This window comes from Eleutherodactylus coqui, chromosome 1 (genome assembly GCF_035609145.1).
Source record: "Eleutherodactylus coqui strain aEleCoq1 chromosome 1, aEleCoq1.hap1, whole genome shotgun sequence".
Classification (NCBI taxonomy): Eukaryota; Metazoa; Chordata; class Amphibia; order Anura; family Eleutherodactylidae; genus Eleutherodactylus; species Eleutherodactylus coqui.
Genome location: NC_089837.1, coordinates 384,437,725 through 384,459,695, shown reverse-complemented (window position 1 = coordinate 384,459,695; position 21,971 = coordinate 384,437,725). Strand labels below are relative to the sequence as shown.

Sequence of the window (21,971 nt, the reverse complement as noted above, 5' to 3'; positions counted from 1 at the left end):
ACAATGTACATTACAAAGTGCATTAATATGGCCATACAGAAGTGTATAGACCCACTTTGTTTCGCGGGACAACCCCTTTAAGGTTGAGCTTGGTGAGATGACATAGGGCAGCTGCCCAGAGAACACGTTACCCCGTGGCTGGCTCATTTTCAAACCAGGTTTTCTCTGAGACGCTGCAGCATTTCACAATAACAGTGGATTCAAACATAGCCTAAATATCCGGTACAAACAACTCCACCTCACAATCTGCATGTTTTACATGCAATTTGCTATGGAAATGGTGCATTTTAGGCTCTTAGCAATGCAAAGGGGATAATTCACAACAATTCTGCACCAACATCTACATGTAAAACACGGATTTTGATTTTTTTGTCATCTATTTTTAAACCACATTTGAATCCTCCCTAAAACAAAAGTTGTAAGTAATAGAGGAGCCTTTTGGTAATTCATGCTGCCAGTGGTTAGGGGAGCATGGATCTCCCTAACAGGTTCCCTTTAGGTTCCTTTCCCCAAGTAACATTGTTTTTTTTCTTCGCATAATCCACTTTTTTGTCAGAGATTCGCCATTCCTCCTCCTTGCCTACAAATTACTAAATATATTGCATATTCCATTAAAATTATCATGATCTTCAATTTAATAGATACATGTGTTCATCTTGGCTGCATTGAGAACTTCTCACTATGAGTGAGCTTCCAAGCACAGATACCTTGTGGCTTCAGTCACAAACTACTGGCTAGCATGGACTGCGGCCTCCAGGTAATGATAGGGCTGAAGGGTGATGAAGAGGAGAATTTATTACCAGAAAGCCTTCTAAACAAATACAATTATATTTAAGTACAGAGCAGCGCTTTGTCTTTGCAATGTATCATTTCCAGATCGCACTGCATGATACAAATGCTTAATTCAATAACAAATCCAACATTTTACGTGCCTGTAGGACACATGTATACATTTCAGAATCTGTCTGCATTAAATATGCCAAAAATAAATTAGTGAAATAAATGTTACTTTTTATTAAATTACAATCATTTGATTTGTATCATCTGTATGTTACATGAAATTATTTATGTCTGTTAATGTTAAAATAATGCGCTCAGCATATGCGCTGGGAAAGCCTGCAGCGCATATGCTGAATGAAGTCATCACTTCATTCAGTGCAGGCAAAGAGAGCAACTCATTGGCCTTTATCAGGGTGCTATGTATTGGTATGTATATTTTACTGTATAATAAAGGGTAGTTGACTGTTTTTTATGCAGAGGCATCCAGTAAAAAATACCATACAGTATTTTTTCTTTTAAACATGAAAGCCTATGGGTGATGTATGTTACTGCACGCCTATACAGTGGCATGCATATGTGGGGAAATCCTCCTGATGTACAGTATACCTCCAATGTAAGGCTTGAATGCAGTCTGAACAGAGCCTGAGAGGACGTATATGTCTTCTAAGTGTTCTTCACAGTGCTAGACTGAGGCAGCAGCTTCAAGTGTATGAAGATAGATGTACATGGGCGCACAGATATGTTACATAATGATTATATTACCATGCACTAATACTTGTCTTTATATGCGACTACATCACATCAGAAACCTGTGTTTCTGCAACTCTTAATAAATATATTAAAGCATCCTTTATAAACTGTATTATGTCACTAGAGAAAATGTGATGTTGGGACATTTATGATGTGCCCTATCAAATAGAAGTTAATGGATACATTTCAATGAGTCTATTAAGCCAGAAATTCCTGCAACATGAACTTCCTCTACACAATTTATTAGATGAGAGCACTTAGGCTCGATAGTAAGCAAACTGTATAATGCACAAAAACTGACACATGCATTATCTCTTAGGACATATTACCCTACCCAAATACCATGGGTTCTGTCCAATCACAAGTAGCTTTTAAAGGGGGTTTCTTCACAACTGACAGGATATCCACAGGATAGGTTTGATCATTGGGAGCCCCACGGCCTTGAGCTCCCTATTCATCATCACTGCACAACTATAATGAGAAGTTTGAATGGAGCATGCGTAGTGCCACCCAATTCTAAAGGCCCATGTAGACAACGATTATCGCTCAGAATTCAATCCAAAGCCATCTTTTGAGCGATAGTCGTTGTGTGCAACTGCACTGACATCGTTCAGTTTTCATTATCCTGTTGCTCATCGTTGTCTTTCAGCGTGCTAAAAGACAACGATGATCCTTATCTGGGGATTCACAGCGGGATACAGCTGATACTATTGTTTCACCTGTATTCCGCTTCCTGATGACAGGTGGGGTATGAAGAACACAGCGGTCCAGCTCTGTTCTCCATACCCGGCACAGAGCGCTCAGCTGTATAACAGCCGAGTGCTCCATGCAGAAAATAGCTGGATGCAGAAGGCAAGCGGGGACACCCCGCTTGTCTTCTGCATCCTCTGCTCCGAGCGTTCAGCTGTATAACAGCCGGGCGGTCGGAGTGGGGAACAGCTGGATGCAGAAGGCAAGCAGGGACACCTCGCTTGTCTTCTGCATCCTCCGCACCGAGCGCTCAGCTGTATAACAGCCAGGTGCTTGGAGCGGGTAACAGCTGGATGCAGAAGACAAGTGGGGACACCCCGCTTGTCTTCTGCATCCTCCGCTGGCAGCACAAGGTGATCGCTCATCTTGGGCTGCAAATGACACAACGATGATCGCTCAAAAGTCACTTGAGCGACATCTTTGAGCGATAATCGTTGTGTCTAAATAGGCCTTTAGACTGTGGGACTGACACACACAATAGAGTAAGCCCTCAGCTGATTTTGTCAGCACCATAGACACCGTTGCATAGTGAGAAAGAATGAGGGTTCAAAAGTCTGTTCTGGTGATTGTGGGGGCTCACAGTAATCAGAGATTTTATCCTGTGAATAGGCGAGAAATGTCAATTGTGGATAAACCAGTCTAAATGTTAACAAGGTGATATAAGCTGCTTTGAACAACAATATAACAGAAGGCTTCTCACATAAGGCACAAACATTTGTGTATATTTCTATATGCAAATATTCATTGATCTCTGTTCAAACCACCATATAGTTAACAGATGAGCCTCGTGTCATGTGCATAAGCCCTTAGACTATGGTCACACATTCCGCATATATTTTGTTTCAAACACATGCGATGTTATGTGCGATGCATTTTTGCAAGTTATCCACTCCAAAAGTATTGCTTTACCTACAGTTCTGTCAAGTCTATAGGTGAGAACCCCACTTTCTGGAATTGATATTCACATTTCATACTGGGGCGCGTAGAACGTTGTAATACTCATTCAGTGATTTGTAAACTGACGTTAGGATGTTCTTGCAGCGGCTGCAGCCATTCATCTTCTTACAACGTCTAAGATATACAGGGCATACGTAAATGTCTATTCCTACACTACAGTAATTAGACTTATCAGTCATACAGATGCTGACTGGATTAAATAGCAGCGGCCATAGTACAGTTCTCTTCGACTTTGTGCACTTTGCTCATTTTAGTATCTCCTAGTAATAGTGATTAAATAACAGTTCAGTAAACAGTTGTCAAGTATTATAATTAGGTTAATACTGAGTGGCCTTAGATGTGATACCTGAGTACAGCGGCCATTTCTACTGTTGGAATCATGTCAGAATGTACCACAATAAGGTTAATTACACAATTACAAATCCATCTAAAGTGGCCATTCCATGTCAATAAGTCATGCTTTCTAATATAGCTTTATACATACATATAAATAGATGATTTTAGATATTTTAGTTTTCTGAGTGAAGAAAAAAAAAATCTGAAGACTGTTCTGTCGTAAGGAATTACTGAAGTCTTACTGTTTCAGATAATTACAGGACTCCCCGGCTCACAGCCAATGTTACAGTAGAATAGCGTTCCACGAATTCTGAGCACCAGTGATGACATTGAGACAAATATTTGCTTTGTTATGAAAACACATTCCCGCTGAAGAAAATCCAACCCAGGGCAGGGATGGACTGTCACGGATCTGGGCCTCAAGGCAATAAGTGTCACGGATACCGCGCTAGTGTCATTATTTCCTTTGGAGATTCCCCAATCAAGTCCACAGCACTGATGACAGGTCCTTCCAACAGCAGGCCGATTGTTAACCGCCACATCAAGCCTAATCCCCGATCGGCAGCTTGCAGTGTCGGAGCAGAGGTTGGTGACCTCCAAGAATCTCCATTACTTACAAGCTGTAATCCTACTCTCAGATGGCCATTATTGTCCATGTAGTATAATCGGCCATTTATAGCAAACTAATTCCTTACCTCTGCGTAAAAGATATTGCCTTGGCATTTATGTGCATATTATGTGTTTATTAATCTTGGACTGCGATTGTTAAACCCTGTTGCTACTTTTCATTTCAGGAGATGTGACTGGTGGGATCTATTGACGCTTTCATCGAGCTAACTTCAGCTGTGGTGGGTTACATATCACATCGAGTTTACCTTAGGGTCAGAGGGAACAGCATCCTCTTCCCAGGAATGAGGCTAAGGTCATAACGATTTTGGCTGCAACCAATGATCACCATGTGGCCCAGTGATCTTACGCTGGAGTTGAAGCCAATAAGGTTACAGCACGACTCACAGGTTTCCATGATCGCATCTTACAGGTTGCAAAAAGATCTAGTCTTGAATATGTTTGTGACCTGCTTATTGCAGTCATAGCAACCTGTGACTTGCAAGCAACCCCATTATGATTTTTGGTCATGTTGCAGGCAAAGTCACAATTCACTGTAGTCCCAAGAACCACTAGTACCTTGCAGTAGCGAGCAGCAACATTCAGTGTAAAGGCTCTTTTACACGCATTGATTATTGCTCAAAATTCATCCAAATGGCCAAAAATGTCATAATTGTTACGCGGGCATTGTGCACTTTTTGTTTCAACAGTAGATTTTGGTTCACTTAAAATCCATCGTTAAGCCGCTGAAAGACTAAGCAAATACATTCCATTTGAATGTATTTTGCTCATCTTTCAATAGACTGCACAATGTGTCCCCCCCCCCCATGGCATGTTTACACTAGCCACAAAAAGAACAATGGAATGTGCCAACAGCTGTTTGCATAGCTGGGCGTGTGTTTAAACACACGCTGGGCTCTGCAAACAACTCATAGAGGTCCTTTTACATGCCAATGAAGATTATAAAGTGGTAATGGCCATTAACACTTAATGCAAATAAATCATTAAATCTTTCATTCATTAGGAAGATTATCTTTGCATGAAAAGGGGGCCTTTAGAGGGTCAGTGAGAATCAATGAATAACACTGAGGATGAAAGGCAAACACTGATTAAATCCATTTGACAAAGAGGGAATCCCTTCATTTGCTCAGACAATGTGACCTCAGGACCTGTAGAGTAATACACAGGGAATGTGGTTTGAAGCATTCTGTAAATATGGATGTCATGGTATACAGTCAAACTTTAAAAAAGCAGCAGACTTAGGTTGGTTTCAAACAAAATGCTAGCTGTAGGTGAATCAGGAGATCTGAAATGCACTATGGTGTGCTTTGTTTTTTTTCGGGGGGGGGGGGGGGAGGAGGGGGGGGCGATTTTCCTAAATTTTAATGCATTCTTTGGATGCATTTTTTTCCACAAAAAGCAACATGCTCTAGGGTATGGCATTTTTCCGAATGATTTCTCTGTAGGGTAAAAATCGCTTGAAGAAAAAAAAAAGGCAAAAAAATATTGTAAAAAACGCATTAACCCTTTCCAATCCACTGTCTGACGTCTTCCTACATTCTGATTGTACAGCTTGTACAGCTCCAACGTCAGAAGATGTCCGACAGGGTATTCTTACCGTCCATTGCCAGCCACTCGGCTGTCAGGGCCTCTTTGGCACACACACACACTGACTTAGTCAGCAGATGGCACCGTTTTGTAACAGCAAAAAGAGAAAGCCTTTTAGGAAACCCTGAATCCAAAAATGCACTGGAAAGGGTTAAAGCTAGAAAAATGCCACCAAAAAATGTATAAGTTAAGGAAGCGTTAGGAGGGCATATTCTAAATAAGCTTAAATTATAAAACGTATGTGATAACATAGTGCTGGGTTGGGCTTCGAGGTCCCCTGCAGAAATAACAGGAACTAGTCAGCAGATACAATAAGGAAATACGTATACGCCTTCACGCCACTTAACAGATTATGCCTTAGGCCTCTTTCACATGCTATTAAATAAACATTAGGGAAATCGGATGCGAATTTACCTCATAATCCAACGCAGAAAATACAAGGCAAAAGCTGCAATTTTGTGCTGCAGATTTGCATTTGAAAATTCACAAATCTGCATACCTATTTCCCGATGAGAATGTCCAGAATTGAACATGTCAATTGCTGAAATCTGGTTCATATGGATGTGGCTTTGGGTGCTAAATTAGCAAAAATGAACCTGTGTGAACGGGGGGGCTTATGATAAAATCATACACAGTAACTACAAGCGCATGGCGATCCCTTCATGTGCGTTCTAGTTGTAGGTTACTATTCTCCAGCAGTGCATATGGACAGAGTTGACATTACTCGTTCTTAAGAGAATATTTACTGCATTGCCTTTGTAAAAAATTGTTAGAGGTTTTGGAAAATAGAGGTTATAGTGAGCGTTGCCCAATTTGACATGGAATAGCCATTTGCCTGGTCGTTTTACTCTTTCTTCTCCGGCGTCTTGTTTAGCTCCCGGAAGCTGATATTAAACTCTTTAAACATCTGAATTAAAATGACTCCAGTAGACACCGTCGAGAACCCACACAGCATGGCCAGGAAGTCTACTGCTCCTACTTTGGTCCATTCTTGAAAGAGAATTGCAGTTGCAACCAGGACTATAGTTGTGAAGGTAACATAATAAATAGCACTGAATATACAAGAGTCATAGTCTTCTAGAGCTTTGTTAATATATCGGAACTGGATGAGAATGCTACACCCCAGGACTCCTAGCAGGCATATGAAAAGGTAAGTGGAGCTTGAGCCGCTTGGATTGTTGGTAAAAGCATCTTGAGCAAAAAGCCCTATGCCTTTAGTACAGGGGACAGTAAACGTGCCTAGCAGCGAGCACACGCCTATGTAAACCATGATATTTTTCTTCCCATACACTGGAGATAGCCAAAATATCAGCAGCGTCAACATCAGGAGAACAAAACAGAGGTAACTCAGGAATACTGAAAGACAAAAAATATGTCATCTTAATATTTCGGATCCATAAATATATGCGCACTGGTTAACTATATAATAAAAACGGACAGCCCAACTGATAATGCAGCCGCCAACCCTGCACCACGCTAATGCGGGCCCTGTCAGTCTGTCTATACCCATTACAAGGGGCTTATAAGTAGGGCTAGTGGTCCTTCCACAATTAAGCTGTCAGTAAGCCTTTGCCATTAATCATAGCACACATCTCTTGCAGTTCATATAATGATAGAGGTTTCGGTTTTGTAAGCCCTGACTATTAATGACACTCGGAAAGAAGTCCCATAAGAGTATTATGGCCTGTAGTAAGGCAATTATAGTATTGATAGGGCCTACTTTATCCCATGTAGTATGATATTCTTTGTTAAAAGCCATTAAATTAATGTACTAAGGCATATTTTCATCATCAAGGAGGGCCCTGAATGAAGAACCGCTAACAAGTATATGAATGGCTGCCATGTAATACTACATTTCCAATGCATGGGTGAGAAATGCATGGCCAGCTGAATCCGATTTTGTCAGGGGTTCTTAGCGCTTAAAGGGGGAGTCTGTGATTTGATTAAAAAAAAATATATATATAGATGGTAACAGTTGAGTAGGATCTTTGAATAATCATACTGAAAATATAGTCCATGCCAGTTTTAACTGATATCAGGTTTAGGCTAGTTTCACACAGGAGATCGTGATTTTGCCACGAGAAAAATCGCGACCCCCCCCCCCCCCCCAAAAAAACCCACATCTTTGTTCCCGCGATTATTGGGCGCCACAGTGAAAACATCGCTAATGTGAAGGAAAACACTGAAAATCATTGGTTTCATAACTCTGCTTTTTTACTCACTTTTGCATCGCGCGCTTTTATTGCGCATATGAAGGCAGCCTAAGGCAGCACTCCGGGGAAACTTTTTATAGCATACACTCCTATGAGACTCACACTGCAGCTGTCATAGGAATGAATAGCGAAAATGACTTGAGGTCCCACACACCAGACAATTTGGCTAGGCAGAGTGGGGGTCTCATGGGACAATAAGGGGGGCCCTAACAGAGCAGAGAATTCATGAATAAAGCAATCGGCAGAGGAAACTATGAGATGTTTACCTGAAGAGTTCCTTTTAATACTAGCATGGTTAGTAGGACACTCCAAGAAAAACAACAATACCTGGATTAGAGAGCTTCTCTTCAAACTCGGCTCGAGAGGTTATGCTTTCTGACTTGGGAGAGTGGATAATGAGGATAATCGAGCCCACGCAGCTCAGGAGACATCCCAGTTTGCCCAAGAAATTAAGATTTTCCTTCAGCACATACGAGGCCAAGACGGACCTTCCAAATGCGAAACAACAGGAATCAACAAATTAGTCAGGAAAATAATGTAGAAAACAATTAGTTTGCTCTAAATAAACACAATTCATATATATTGGTATTGTTTAGGACACTGGACCTCATTCACACCAGGTAAGACGACCATATCCTGTCATAATAGACAAGGGAAGAGGAGCAGTCAGGCGGAGGAAAGCTAAAACATGAATGGATACAGTGAGTTGCATTATTCTCAATTTTATGTATTGCAAGGAGAAAAACTATACTTCCCGTGAAAAGTAAAAGCTGTACAGTGGTCTCAGATCCTCATGTACAGGGCCTTGGAAAGCCTTCAAAACAGTGGTTGGTGCTGCACACCTAGTTTTCCTAATTCATTAACAATGTGGTGTTAAATACTCTTGTATTAAAAAAAAAAAAAAGTACTATAGACGAGATACCATTATTGGCTAAAAATGATATCTACAAGCTTTCAGAGCTCAGAGGCCCCTTCCTCAAACAAGTTTTACAAACGAAGAACTGAGAGAAAAGTACAAGTTAGGCTGCCTGTCCACGGGCGAGTTTGCATTGCATTCCCCGCGGCGATAAGCCGGCCGTGGAGAACGCAGTGAAAGCTCTCCATAGTGTTGCTATGGAGAGAGCTTCCCCTTGTCCACGAGCTGCGATTTGCCGCGATTCTTCGCGGTCAGCCTATCTGTCAGATAGGCTGACCCGTGGAGATCCGTCTGCCGGCTCCTGCTCCCGCTACGCCTGTGGACAGGCAGCCTAAAGTGATGGAACCATATGCAGACAGACCTTAAACTAATGATGTAATATTCAGCCTGATGAAGGGGCCTCTAACCTCCGAAAGCTTGCAAATATAAATGTTTCTGGTTAGTTAGTATAACCTCTTTAATACTCTTGTTTAAAAAAGACAAACGTATTTAACACTCCATTGATTTTTCTGGCTAACAGTACCTTTTTGCTGTACATTATAAATTCAAAGAACACCGTTCTCTGTGTTTGACATATTACAGATGCAGTAGAGTTACAGTCCAGTAACTGTCTACAAGCCTGCTAGCTCACATCATGTTCGCCACTACTCCCCTTACCCTAAATCACACTGCCTGCTTAAATTAGTGCATATGCTGCTGTGATCACAGGACTTTATTAGCTAGAAAGTTCCTTTGACAGAAACAGCTTGTAATTGCCTTTGGTAAGAAATTGTTTTAGCTCTCTCTCTGTCAGCAGGTGGGAAGTAAAGGTGAATTTTAAGACTGTCTAGTCTAAGTCTAGACCACCTATTCATTTGCTTGGTTTTTGCAAAAAATTGCGCCAAAGTGTTAGCGCAATTCGCAGCACTTTGGCACAGTTTAGTGCTCATGCCCTTTTTCAGCCAACACGGAAAAAGACTGTCCAAGAGTGTCTAAAAACACGTGTAAATGTGGTGCAAAGCATGTAAGATGGCGCAAATTGCTCCAGAAAACTGTTGTATTTTGAATAGTAAATCTGCCCCATAGTGTGTGTGCTGCAGGCTTTACACAGCAGATAACCCGCTGTAAATATGGCAATTCACAGTGGCCAAATTCGCACGTGCTGTGGATTTTAACCCTTGTATTTTAATGGTTGAAATCTGTAGTATATATCGGCATGCAAAAACTTTCTGCGCTATGTACGGGAGATTTTAGAAATCTCCTCTGTATGGCTTGTGCTGTAACTACTGTGGAAATCCTGCAGCATTTACATTGTTTGTGATGCTGCCCTAAATCTGCTCAGACTGTGGTCAGACCTAAATGAAGAGAGCTTATAAACTTCATTCTAAGTGAAAGAAGTTTACAAGCTGCATAGAGCACCAATATTTTCATTCTACATTTGAAACTTTAATTTGCACACTGAGGTTCATATCTTTACTGGTTTCTAAGTGGATCATTAGAGGTACGCATTAAGGCTGGGTTCACACAGGGTGGATTTGCTCCAGCTGCGGCCGCTAGTCCCGAGTTCAGCCAGCCATGTGGACGAGATTTGTCAAAAATCTCATCCACGTGAGATGGCCAATCTGTTGCAGCAAAGCCGATGCGGATTCCCTGGCCACAGCATGTCAATTTTTATTTCCCGTTGCAGACACGCTCTCCTCTATGGGAGCGCCGTCCGCAGCGGAAAAGCATGCGGCAAGCCGCTCCAAAACCTGCGGCTAAGTGCCGCGTGTTTTGAAGCGGCGCTTTCCTGGAGGAAATCTTGCGGTTTTTCGCTGTGGCCAAACCGCGAGATTTCCGGTGGGATTCCGCACTGTGGGAACCCAGCCTAAAAGGTGTTTTCCCACTTTAATAAAACTAAATAAACAGCTGAGCATGACATAAAACAACAAGAAGCAAAGGCCACACTGGGACACAGCTGAGCGGCACGCCTCCCGGTATGTACGTCCGGTGGAAGTCAGGTAACTTGTGCAAACTGAGGCCGCAGCGTCACCGTGCCAAACTCCTGGCATCATGGCACCCAGGATGTGAGTGCTGATACCAGGAGTTTGGGGTGGTGAAACGGTGACTACCTGACTTCTGCCGAATGTACATACAGGGAGCTTAAGATGCTCAGCCATTCAGTTGTGTCATGGGCTTTAAGTGGCATAACTCGTTATTTTATGCCATGCTCAGCTATTAAAACAATTGGGAAAACCCCTTAAATAAAATCAATAGGAATCCAATTGTGCAGATAAATTCTATGAGAATGACAATACTACACTTGAATGTTATTTCAATCTCTACCTTTTGGAGAAAGACATTCTACATGGACTTACCCAAAAGGAATGCCCAGTGCACCCAACGGCGTCACCAGCACAGCCGGAGCAGCAGTATATGCAAGGAAATTTCCAATTTGCCCCAAAGCCACTGGAAGAAAGTCAACAAATAGTTATGAAACATATATATAGCTGCCCTACTATACTTAACCCCTTAGTGACAACCAATTCGCCTTTTTACTGACGTTACTAATGAGCTTTAGACCTGCACATACATCTTTTTAAGGAGGTGGCGTGGCTGACTAGTAACAGCCAGGCTCCTGCTCTAACTGCTAGGAGACGAGAAACCTCAGATTCTGGCAGTTTTACCCCCTATATGCCACAATCAATAGCAACTGCTGCATGTAAGCAGAGGAGGCTCTGTCACCCATCAGCAACCTGCAATGCAATCGCAAGGCATCATTGGGTTCCCATGGCAGCTGGAAGCCTGACAAAGGGCTCAATGTCGGCTGTCTAACTCAGAGTCGAATATGCTGCTGCCATAATAATGCAGTGTATTATCCTAGTGTTTTGAACAATCACATCTTCAAGTCTCCTTGATGGACTAAAAAAATGGTGTCAGAATAAAGTTCAATAAAGAAAAAAAAAAAACAAACAAAAAACCCCACATTTTTCCCTACAAAACTCCTCCTTAAATATGATAAAATACCCAAAACATTTTTTTTGTTAATGCAACACGAGCCAGACAATGAAAATATTTTGCTATTTATCACACATGGTGAATGCCGTGAAAATAATTTTGAGACATAAGGCTAGAATTGCTATTATTCTTTGGTTCATCTCCCAAAACAATATGACAAAAAGCAATCCAAAAGTACCTCAATATGATACCAATAAAAAGTTCTCCCTGCAAAAAACAAGACCTCACATAGCTCCGTTGCCGTAAAAAATAAAAATGCTATGGGTTATCTTTTAAAAAAAACAAAACGTGTGTCGTGCAAAAATGGGAAAAAACCCAAAATCTAAATAAACCTGATATCACAGTAATGGTGCTGAACCAGATAAAAAAAGTTAACATATTACTTTTCCCAAATCATGGACACTGTAAAAACAAAACCCAAAAACAGTGGTGAAATTTCTGGCCATTTTTTTCCTCTGTCTCCCCTCCAAAAAATGTAATAAAAGTTATACAACACATAAGTACCCCAGAGTGGTGCCATTAAAAAAATACAGCTTGTCCCCCCAAAAAATGGCCGTCAACGACTTACGGCTCTTTCAATGCAATGAAGAAAATCACTTGGCTCTTAAGACACAAAATAAGCTCATCACAAAAGGGTTAAACAAAACACTGAATACAGAAAGCATTTTGTCTGCTTTTATATAGTAGTGCTGACCTAGCCTCAGGATTAAAGGAGATGTCCCGCGCCGAAACGGGTTTTTTTTTTTTTAAACCCCCCCCCCGTTCGGCGCGAGACAACCCCGATGCAGGGGTTAAAAAAACCACCCGCACAGCGCTTACCTGAATCCCGGCGCTCCGGTGACTTCTCTACTCACCGCTGAAGATGGCCTCTTCCTCCGTGGACCGCAGCTCTTCTGTGCGGTCCACTGCCGATTCCAGCCTCCTGATTGGCTGGAATCGGCACGTGACGGGGCGGAGCTACACGGAGCTACACGGAGCCCCATAGAGAACAGCAGAAGACCCGGACTGCGCAAGCGCGGCTAATTTGGCCATCGGAGGCCAAAAATTAGTCGGCACCATGGAGACCAGGACGCTAGCAACGGAGCAGGTAAGTAAAAAACTTTTTATAACTTCTGTATGGCTCATAATTAATGCACAATGTACATTACAAAGTGCATTATTATGGCCATACAGAAGTGTATAACCCCACTTGCTGCCTCGGGACATCTCCTTTAAAGTCATCAATAGAAGACTGGTTGGGGTCTGCTACCTGGGGCTCCCTCCTGCCAATCTGCTGCTTGCCAGCCCATGCCACTTGTGCTCTGAGCTGATTTCTGCAGGAAGGGGACAGCTCCATTCCCACTGCGTGGCCAAGCTTGGTATTGCAGGCACAATTCCCATTTAACTCATTGGGAACTTGGCCTGCAAAACCAAGCCTGGCCAGTACAGTATGAATAGCACTGTCTACTTCCTGCAGAATTCAGTTTAGTACACAAGCACATCGGCATGGCGAACACCTAATCAGCTATGGGCCTGGGCAACAAACTACTGTCAATCTACTACTGATACTTATCCTGAGGATAGGCCATCAATAACTTACAACCCCTTTAAGAATTCCCCCCTCCTCCTCTTTTACGTGGAGTATCAGCTATGTTTACATTTTATCACAGATATTTACCAGATTAAAGCAACTGTCCGGTACAAATAATGTTGTATGACTGGGGGAGGGGCTGTTGTATTATTATCCGATGCCCTCCTCTATGGCCATAATGTTGTTGTTCTGCCTGTTCCTGAAGCAGCCCCGAGGTATTCCAAGACAGCTGCAATGCTTATTATGCTGGGTTTCCATGGGACGGTTTCACCTCGGAAATCTTGCTGTTTTGCCGCAGCAAAAAAACGTGAGACTTCCGTGGGATAAGCAGAGCTTCAAAACCCGCGGCACTTGGAGTGGCTTGGCCGCATGCTTTTCCGCTGCAGCCGGCTCTCCCATAGAAAGAAGCGAGGCTGCAACAAAAAAAGAAAAGAATCGACATGCTGCTTCCCGGGAATCTGCGCCGCAGCACTGGCTAATTCTGGATTTGCCACGACGGATTGTCCGCTCTGTATGGACAAGATTCTTGAAAAATCTCATCCACATGGCTGGCTAATCCCGGGACTAGTGGCCACAGGTGGATTTGCAGCAGCAAAATTCTGCAGGGGAAGTCTGCGGCAAATCCGCCCTGTGTGAACCTAGACTGGGCACTGCTAATGCATCAGCACTCTTAAGAAACTACACACTGAGCTGAAGGTAGCATGAAGTGTCTAACTACCGATGCGGTGCGCACTGCGTAGTGGGAGGAGCACTGCGGCCATCTTCAAAGACCACAGAGGGCCCCAGGCAGATCTGCAGCAGTACAGCTATCGAGGAGGGCATCAGCTAATACGATAACCACCCCCGCCCCTCTGGTCGGAACAAAGCTTGTCTCCGGGATTAGAGGGTCGCTTTAAATAATCACATTATAGAAACTGAAGGCCCATTTACATGCAATGATATCGCTCAAAATGTGTTCAAATGAGTGAAAGTAAGCGATATCATTACGTGTAAATGCGCGGCCATCGCACACTATTCGTTCACTTGCCGTTTATTGCGGCGTTTCAGCCTGCTTAAAACTAGTTGTTAGTTCGTTCGCTTGTTGTTAGGTTTAGGCCTCATGTCCACGGGCTTAAAATCCGCAGCATTTTTCCTGCACGCGGATCCGCGCGCCCATAGGGATGCATTAGACACCCGCAGGTAGCTAAAAACCTGCCGATGTCATTTTTCCAATCAGGCACGGATCCGCGTGCGGGAAAAAAAAATGGACAAGCTCCATTTTCGTGCGGGTCTCCCCTCTATTGAAGCCTATGGAAGCCATCCGGATCCGCGGGAGACCCGTACCAGAATTAAACTCACCTGCCCGGCGGATGTGCCCGGCGAATGCGCGCGGCACGCCGCTGGCGTGCTGAGCACATCCGCCGGGCCGAAGAAAGAAAATCCGGCCACGAAGGAAGGAAGATTCACATAGTCCGGAGCAGGTGAGTTTATTCTAATTTTTAGGCCTCATGTCCGCGGGGCAGGAGGGACCCGCTACGGATCCGCAGCGGGCCTGATTTTCCCCGTGGACATGAGGCCTTAAACAGCATTCCTTCAGTCTTTCACATGCAGGGAGGGGTGACTGTAAGCCCAACTGAACACAATAACTACTTGTTTACTGATGCTGCAGAAGACAATGGCACTAATTAAAAACCTCCCACCCAGAGATTCTTTGCATAAACACATGGCCATCTGAGTGAACATATAGTGCTTACATGGCTAATGAGGGAGATGGCGAGGATTTCAAACAATTATCTTCATGTGTAAACGCTCTGCATTTGAAAGCCAAAAAGTCGCCAAGTCGTTCCTTTAAACAACAATCGTTTTCCTTAAGCCCTATTTACACCCATGACAAAATTAAAAATCTGAGCAGTGGTAATTAATGCGCAGTTCTATTAGTCACTTACTGGTGATTGTGCCGATCCACCATATCAGGTCTGTAAGGTAAGACACACCTACAAAAAAAACACATTAAATATACTTAAAAAGTATCCAAATAAACAGTCGTCATAACACTCCAACTCTAGTGAACACGCAAATATATGCTTCACGATGAAAACAGTTCTCACTGGTAACCTGATGTCATTGCCAAATGCAGCTCCAGCTCAGCGCAAGGGCATTTGTGTAAGGCTGGATTCACACGAACGTATATCGGCTTGGTTTTCAGGCCGAGCCGATATACATCGTCCTCATCTGCGGGGGGGGGGGGGGGGGGGGGGGATGGAAGAGCCAGGAGCAGGAACTGAGCTCTTGCCCCCTCTGCACTATTTGCAATAGGGAGAGGCTGGGCGGGGCTAATTCGTGACACTTAGCGCCGCTCCCATCCCGCCTCCTTTCATTGCAAATAGTGCAGAGGGGCGGAGAGGAGGCAGAGAGGGGGCGGGAGCTCAGTTCCTGCCCCTGGCTCTCCCATCCTCCCCCCCTGCAGAGAGAGACAATGTATATCGGCTGGGCATGAAAACCGAGCCGATATACGTTCGTGTGAATGCAGCCTAAGCCCGCTCTACTACAGGCGTTTAAATATGGCGTTTTACTGCGTTTTCGAACAGCATTTGTAAACGTGTTTCTACCATCACTGCAAGGCGATGTGGTGCGTTAAAAAGCGCTGCAACGCACTAAAATAGAACAGACGGCGTTGGATTAGCACGGCGTTGGATTAGTGCCCTGTTCGAACGCTCGTCTGAGGAGCCCCATTGAAATCAAGGGAGGCGCCGCACAGCGTTTTTTCTAACGCCCAGTAAAACATTTTTTAAAAACGCCTGTGTGAGAGCGGCTTAGGCTGCCTTCACATCTGCACTGGGAATTCTGCTTTCCTGCTCTGTTCACCCGCGCCAGAGGATCACTTGCTCCATGAAGGGATGCGAGGCATTTTTGACACAAACGATCCGCAAGGATATTGTATGTTGGCGAGCGCTAGTTTCACGGCCTGATATCCCACTCGCCTGCGTGAAATTAGCCTTAATCTGTTAGACTCCTGTCTTGTCCGTTTCTGTAAACACTTGTATTCCCCTTGAAATAATTGTAGAACATATTTACTTGCATTACGTTGTTCCTCAGTTATCCCTCCGGTAAAAGTATGAAGAATGCCTACCTGGCTAGTGCCATGTCCCTGAATACACTGGCATTGTCCGCACGGATTACATACTGCCACACTGTAGCATGCTGAAAGACAACCATGAGCCTTATCAGGGATTCACAGCAGGATACAGCTGATACTATTGTTTCAGCTGTATCCCGCTCCCTGATGACAGGCTGGGTATGAAGAACACAGCGGTCCAGCTCTGTTCTCCACACCCTGCATGGAGTGCTCGGCTGTAAAAGAGGCAGGCGCTCCATGCAGAAAACATCTGGATGCAGAAGACAAGCAGGGACACTCTGCTTGTCTCCTGCATCCTCTGCTCCGAGCGCTCGGCTGTATAACAGCAGGGCCCTGGAGCGGGGAACAGCTGGATGCAGAAGGCAAGCGGGGACACCCTGCTTACCTTCTGCAGCCTCCGCTGGCAGCGCAAGGTGATCGCTCATCTTGCGCTGTAAATGACACAACGATGATCGCTCAAAAGTCGGTTGAGCGACATCTTTTGCGCGATTATCGTTGTGTCTAAATCAGCCTTTACACGTGTCAGTAGAGCTCACAGATGCTACTTAGTTTGGGTGGGGGTGGGGGGGATCTTACACAAACGAATTTTAATTGCGGAATCAGCGATCACCATCCGCACGGACTTTCCACGGCAAAACGCAGGCATTGAAAGCCACTTAGTTTCTATTTTTCCTTCATACTTGTGGGTATGAATTGTATATGCCGAGAGTGTAAGAAGAATCGCAGCTTGATCTATTTTGCCATGGACGGCCTCCATTACCATCAATGGAGGCCATCTGACTTGCAGCCCACACGCAATTAACATTGCGCATAGGCTTTGGGTACTCGCGTCATCACTTAACGATGGCCGGGAATTAAAAATATTGATATGGGGGGGGGGGGGGGGGGGAGAGAATCAGTATGGCCGACGGCACAGATATACATGCGGGATCCGACCTGGTCATGTGAAGCCAGCCCAAGGTCGCTGCAAACGAACGGGTCGGATTCCACATGCATGCAGGAGCCCGCAGCTGTTTTTTCTTTTGCCGCAACCACCCGCAGCACAGTTTTAAAAAAAACGTTTATTTTTCCCGCACCGTTGCTAGGCGATGATGCATAATCTGCGACCGGTCTGCAGAAAATAGAGCCTGCTGTGATTTTTCCTCTGCTTGTGGAAACCGTAACTTGTTTCCACTCGTGTGCAGGAAGAATCGATTCCCCATAGCACGCTGTGGGCGGTATTTTCTGTGGATCGCAGTGCGGACGCCGACTGCAGATTCCGCAATGCATATCCGTTCGTGTGCAGCCGGCCTAAGTTGGAGCGGCGGGATCTCACATCCTGACAGTTTGTGGGGCCATAGTGGGTTGTGGAACTCGGACAGAGATTCCTGCAATAAGTCTGCTGTGTGTGAATGGATCCTTTAAAGGGAGCGCCCGCAGCAGTCAGCACCCCGCTGCCGCACCCCCATCTGAAATGATCTGCATATAAAGGAGCATCGGGAACCCCCTTCACTGTCACCTTGGCTTGTATATTAGAGATTACATGGAGAGTGGATGCTGCAGACGCCCTCACACATCGTGCCAGGCTGTGTGGTGAAGGGCACTGGCACACAGGTCAGCCAGAGTGCGTAGCGTGCATGGTGGCACACTGCAGCTGCTCTGCGCCAGCCTGCTATCCCTGTGTAGCCGGCACGCTGGGTGGCTGCATGCACACAGGGGAGCCCCCGGAGCCGGCACGCTGGGTGGCTGCACGCACACACAGGAGCCCCCGGAGCCGGCACGCTGGGTGGCTGCATGCACACAGGGGAGCCCCCGGAGCCGGCACGCTGGGTGGCTGCACGCACACACAGGAGCCCCGCTGCCCCTCACCTCTGCTGCGGGCTCGCAGGATGCCTTTCTTCTGCAGCACAAACGTGGAGCCGTTGAGCAGGCTGGAGAACAGCGCCACACTCAGCCCCAACACGGGCAGCTCAGGCTGCAGCTCCATGCCGGGTGTCCTCCGGTACTAGCGCCCTGCCCGCAGCCTGCTCATGCCGGCTCTTCCTGCCAGGCCGCTCTCTGCCCTGGGACGTGCGGCGGGCGCTGCTTTCTTTTTCCTCCTAACTTTATTGCTATGATACAATGTGACAGCTTCCTGCTAGTTCCCACATTGGTGACAGGGCTGTCATCAACTTAACCCTTTAGGATCGGACCCCTTTTCTTCTATTTTCGGTTTTTCCTCCCCCATTTTACTCCTAACTCCTTTATTTATCCATGGACATCGCTGTATGAGGGCTTGTTTTTTGTGGGACCAGTTGTATTTTTTTAATGGTTCTATTTAATGTACTGAGAAACTTTTAAAAATTTCTAAGTGGAGTGAAATGGAAAAAAAATGACATCCCACCATCTTTCAGTGCGTCTTGTTTCTACATCACACAAACTGCAACAAAAAATGACATGATAACTGTATTTTATGGGTTAGTTTGATTACAACGATACCAAATTTAGGGCTTATTCACACGGGCGTATATCGGCCGGGTTTTCACACCCGGCTGATGCCCGCTGCCCCTCTGATGCATTGGTTTACAATGCATCTGGACACAGGGGCGTATCTCCGCAGTGTGAAAGAGCCCAGTCGGGCGGCCATGAAAACCTCGGCCGATATACACTTGTGTGAGTTAGCCCTAAGGGTGCATTCAGACGACCGTATATCAGCTGGGTTTTCACGCCCAGCCGATATACGGTGTCCCTCTCTGCAGGGGGAGGAGGCTGGAAGAGTCGGGAGCAGTGCTCTGAGCTCCTGCTCCCTCTCTGCCTCTTCTCCACCCCCCTGCACTATTTTCAATGAGGAGAGGCGGGATGAGGTGGAGCTAATTCCTGGAACTTAGCCCCACCCACGTTTCGCCTCCTCTCATTGCAAATGGTGCAGAGGGGTGGAGAGGAGGCAGAGAGGGGGCGGGAGCTCAGTGCCTGCTCCTGGCTCTTCCAGCCTCCCCCCCCTGCAGAGAGAGACACCGTATATTGTCCAGGCGTGAAAACCCAGCCGATATACGGTCGTCTGAATGCGCCCTAAGGGATGCATAATGCATTGTATAACTTTTATTCATTTTTTTTGAGAGGTGGGGAGCAATCACATCATTGTTTTTTGGGTTTTGTTTTAATGGTATTCACCATGTCGTATACATGACACGTCAGCTTAATTCTGTATGATTATGGTAATAGCATATATATATATACAGTTTATATTTTACTACTTCTGCACATTAAAAACACTTAAGTTCTTAATGTTATGTCTCTCCATTCCAAGACTCATAACATTTTTTCCATTGATGGAACAGTATGGCCGCCTGCAGACGGGCGGAAATTCCGCGGCGGGATTTTCGCCACTGGAAGCTGCCATAGGATTGCGTTAACAAACACAATCCTATGCAGACGGCCGCGACTTGTCTGCGCGAAATATCGCGCGGCAAACAAGCCGCGGCATGCTCTAATTCTGTGAGAGCCCCGCACAGAACGTCACTGCCCGGCCGCCGACTCCGCTCTGCGCATGCCACCCAGCCGGCACATGAAAGAGCCGGGGCCGCAGGAGAGGTGAGCGCCTCTCTGTAGACGCTCGGGTCGGGTCCCGCTGCGAGAATTCTCGCTTCCGGATCTGACCCGGCCGTCTGCAGGCGGCTGATGAGAACTTGCATTCTTGTGGGATAACTTGTGGTTTTCACTGGTACCATTTTGCTCGGTTTTTGGAAGGCATAAAAATAAAAAATAGCAATTTTGACATTTTTAAAATTGTTTTCATAGTGTTCACTGTGCATGAGAAGGGCGGCTTCAGACGACCGTATATCGGCCGGTCTGTCACGCCCAGGCGATATATGGTGTCCCTCTCTGCAGGGGGAGGAGGCTGGACACTGTGGAATTCACCACTTCTCAATGAGGGGGTGAATTCTGCATAGGAATAAGCGATAAAACCCTTTTCAAACTCTGCACCAAATGGTTTGGAGGCGGGCTCTTCATTCTGCAGCAAATCAGCCCCCCATGTGGACCCAGCCGTATAATATGGGTAATTGCAGTTGTGGCAATGCCAATTAAGAATATTTTTTTATTTCTTCTATTTTATTTAAATTATTAAAGGGAAAAAGGGTTTTATTTTATATTTTTTAACATTCCATATGACTTTTTTTCATTTTTTTTGGCTGCACTAGGTAACTTGACCCAGGAATCACTTGATCACTGATATAATACACAGCAATACTTCTACTTTTGTCTGTAGGTGTAATGCTGGCAGGCAACCTATTGGGCTCTACCTCTGGTAAAGTACAAAGTTGGCTGAAGTTGGAGCCTTAAAGGGGCTTTCCAGGCAGCACTGGATTTCAGTGGCGGGATACAGCGGGGTCGGAGCAGTAGCTGCCGCTCCAAGTCCAGTGTAGTGGCCGGCGCTCTCAATGAAATCAGTGGGATACCAACCTGCAATTACAAGTGTCGCTCCCATTGATTTCAATGACAGCTATGCCTGCAATTACAAGTGCTAGTCACTATAGAGAAACCCATCTGTGCCAATGGGGTGATAGACGAAGACTAGAGATGAGCGAGCGTACTCGGAAAAGCACTACTCGCTCGAGTAATTTGCTTTATCCGAGTATCGCTGTGCTCGTCCCTGAAGATTCGGGTGCCGGCACGGAGCGGGGAGCTGCAGGGGAGAGCGGGGAGGAACGGAGGGGAGATCTTTCTCTCCCTCTCTCCCGCCCGCTCTCCCCTGCTCCCCGCTGCGACTCACCTGTCAGCCGCAGCGGCACCCGAATCTTCAGACCCGAGCACAGCGATACTCGGATAAAGCAAATTACTCGAGCGAGTAGTGCTTTTCCGAGTACGCTCGCTCATCTCTAAATAAGACCTTTTCCACTTTCTACACAATTATGTAGTTGCTATTGACAGCGACATCTAAGAGTTTACATGGCGGGATCAGAATGACCTTTGATCCTGGACATCACAGCGGACCCAATGGTGATGGTATAAAGCTGCAGAGCCCACACCATTATTTAAGCACTTCTTGTTGCGAACCGGACGTCAGTGCCATATACTATACATACGGCACAGTGCAGGACGGGGCTCAGGAAGATCAGGGTCAGTATTTACCTTTGGTAAGGACAAGGAAAATTCCCTGCATGTTTAGAGATAAATCAGAAACCCAAACATGTATAAAAAATGTTATAAAATGAGAATTAGGCCTGATGCACACAGCAGGTCTACATTCCAGCTGTGGAATCCCGAACGGAATTCGTCCCTGACCATGGCAGGTGACCCTGTGTACCTGTTGTCTTCTTCATCGGCATCCGTGAATACCTGTCTTCTTCCGGCTTCTCTGTACTGTGGATGGTCCGCACGGCTCACTGTCGGACATGCGTAGTACAGATTTTTTTTAAACCCCTGATTTTCCTGCGG

The 21,971-nt window shown here is 45.4% G+C and overlaps 1 protein-coding gene across 1 annotated transcript; it reads right to left on the bottom strand.

Moving 5' to 3' along the window:
- Positions 1–994: 994 nt before the first annotated feature.
- On the bottom strand, positions 995–18,606 carry NIPA1 (NIPA magnesium transporter 1). The gene is made up of 5 exons (XM_066579350.1): positions 18,426–18,606; positions 15,388–15,435; positions 11,253–11,343; positions 8,328–8,488; positions 995–7,143 (listed from the first exon to the last, which is right to left on the bottom strand). Exons 1-5 carry the CDS (start codon positions 18,541–18,543, stop codon positions 6,632–6,634), a joined length of 930 nt encoding a protein of 309 aa, XP_066435447.1. The 5' UTR covers positions 18,544–18,606; the 3' UTR covers positions 995–6,631.
- Positions 18,607–21,971: the final 3,365 nt, after the last annotated feature.

Coding starts and splice junctions, on each gene's coding strand:
- NIPA1 (XM_066579350.1), bottom strand. CDS start 18,543: ATGGAGCTGCAGCCTGAGCTGCCCGTGTTGGGGCTGAGTGTGGCGCTG. Junction 15,436..18,425: donor CCTGCGAGCCCGCAGCAGAG/GTGAGGGGCAGC, acceptor TTTTTTTTGTAG/GTGTGTCTTACCTTACAGAC. Junction 8,489..11,252: donor GCACTGGGCATTCCTTTTGG/GTAAGTCCATGT, acceptor CGCATTTGGAAG/GTCCGTCTTGGCCTCGTATG.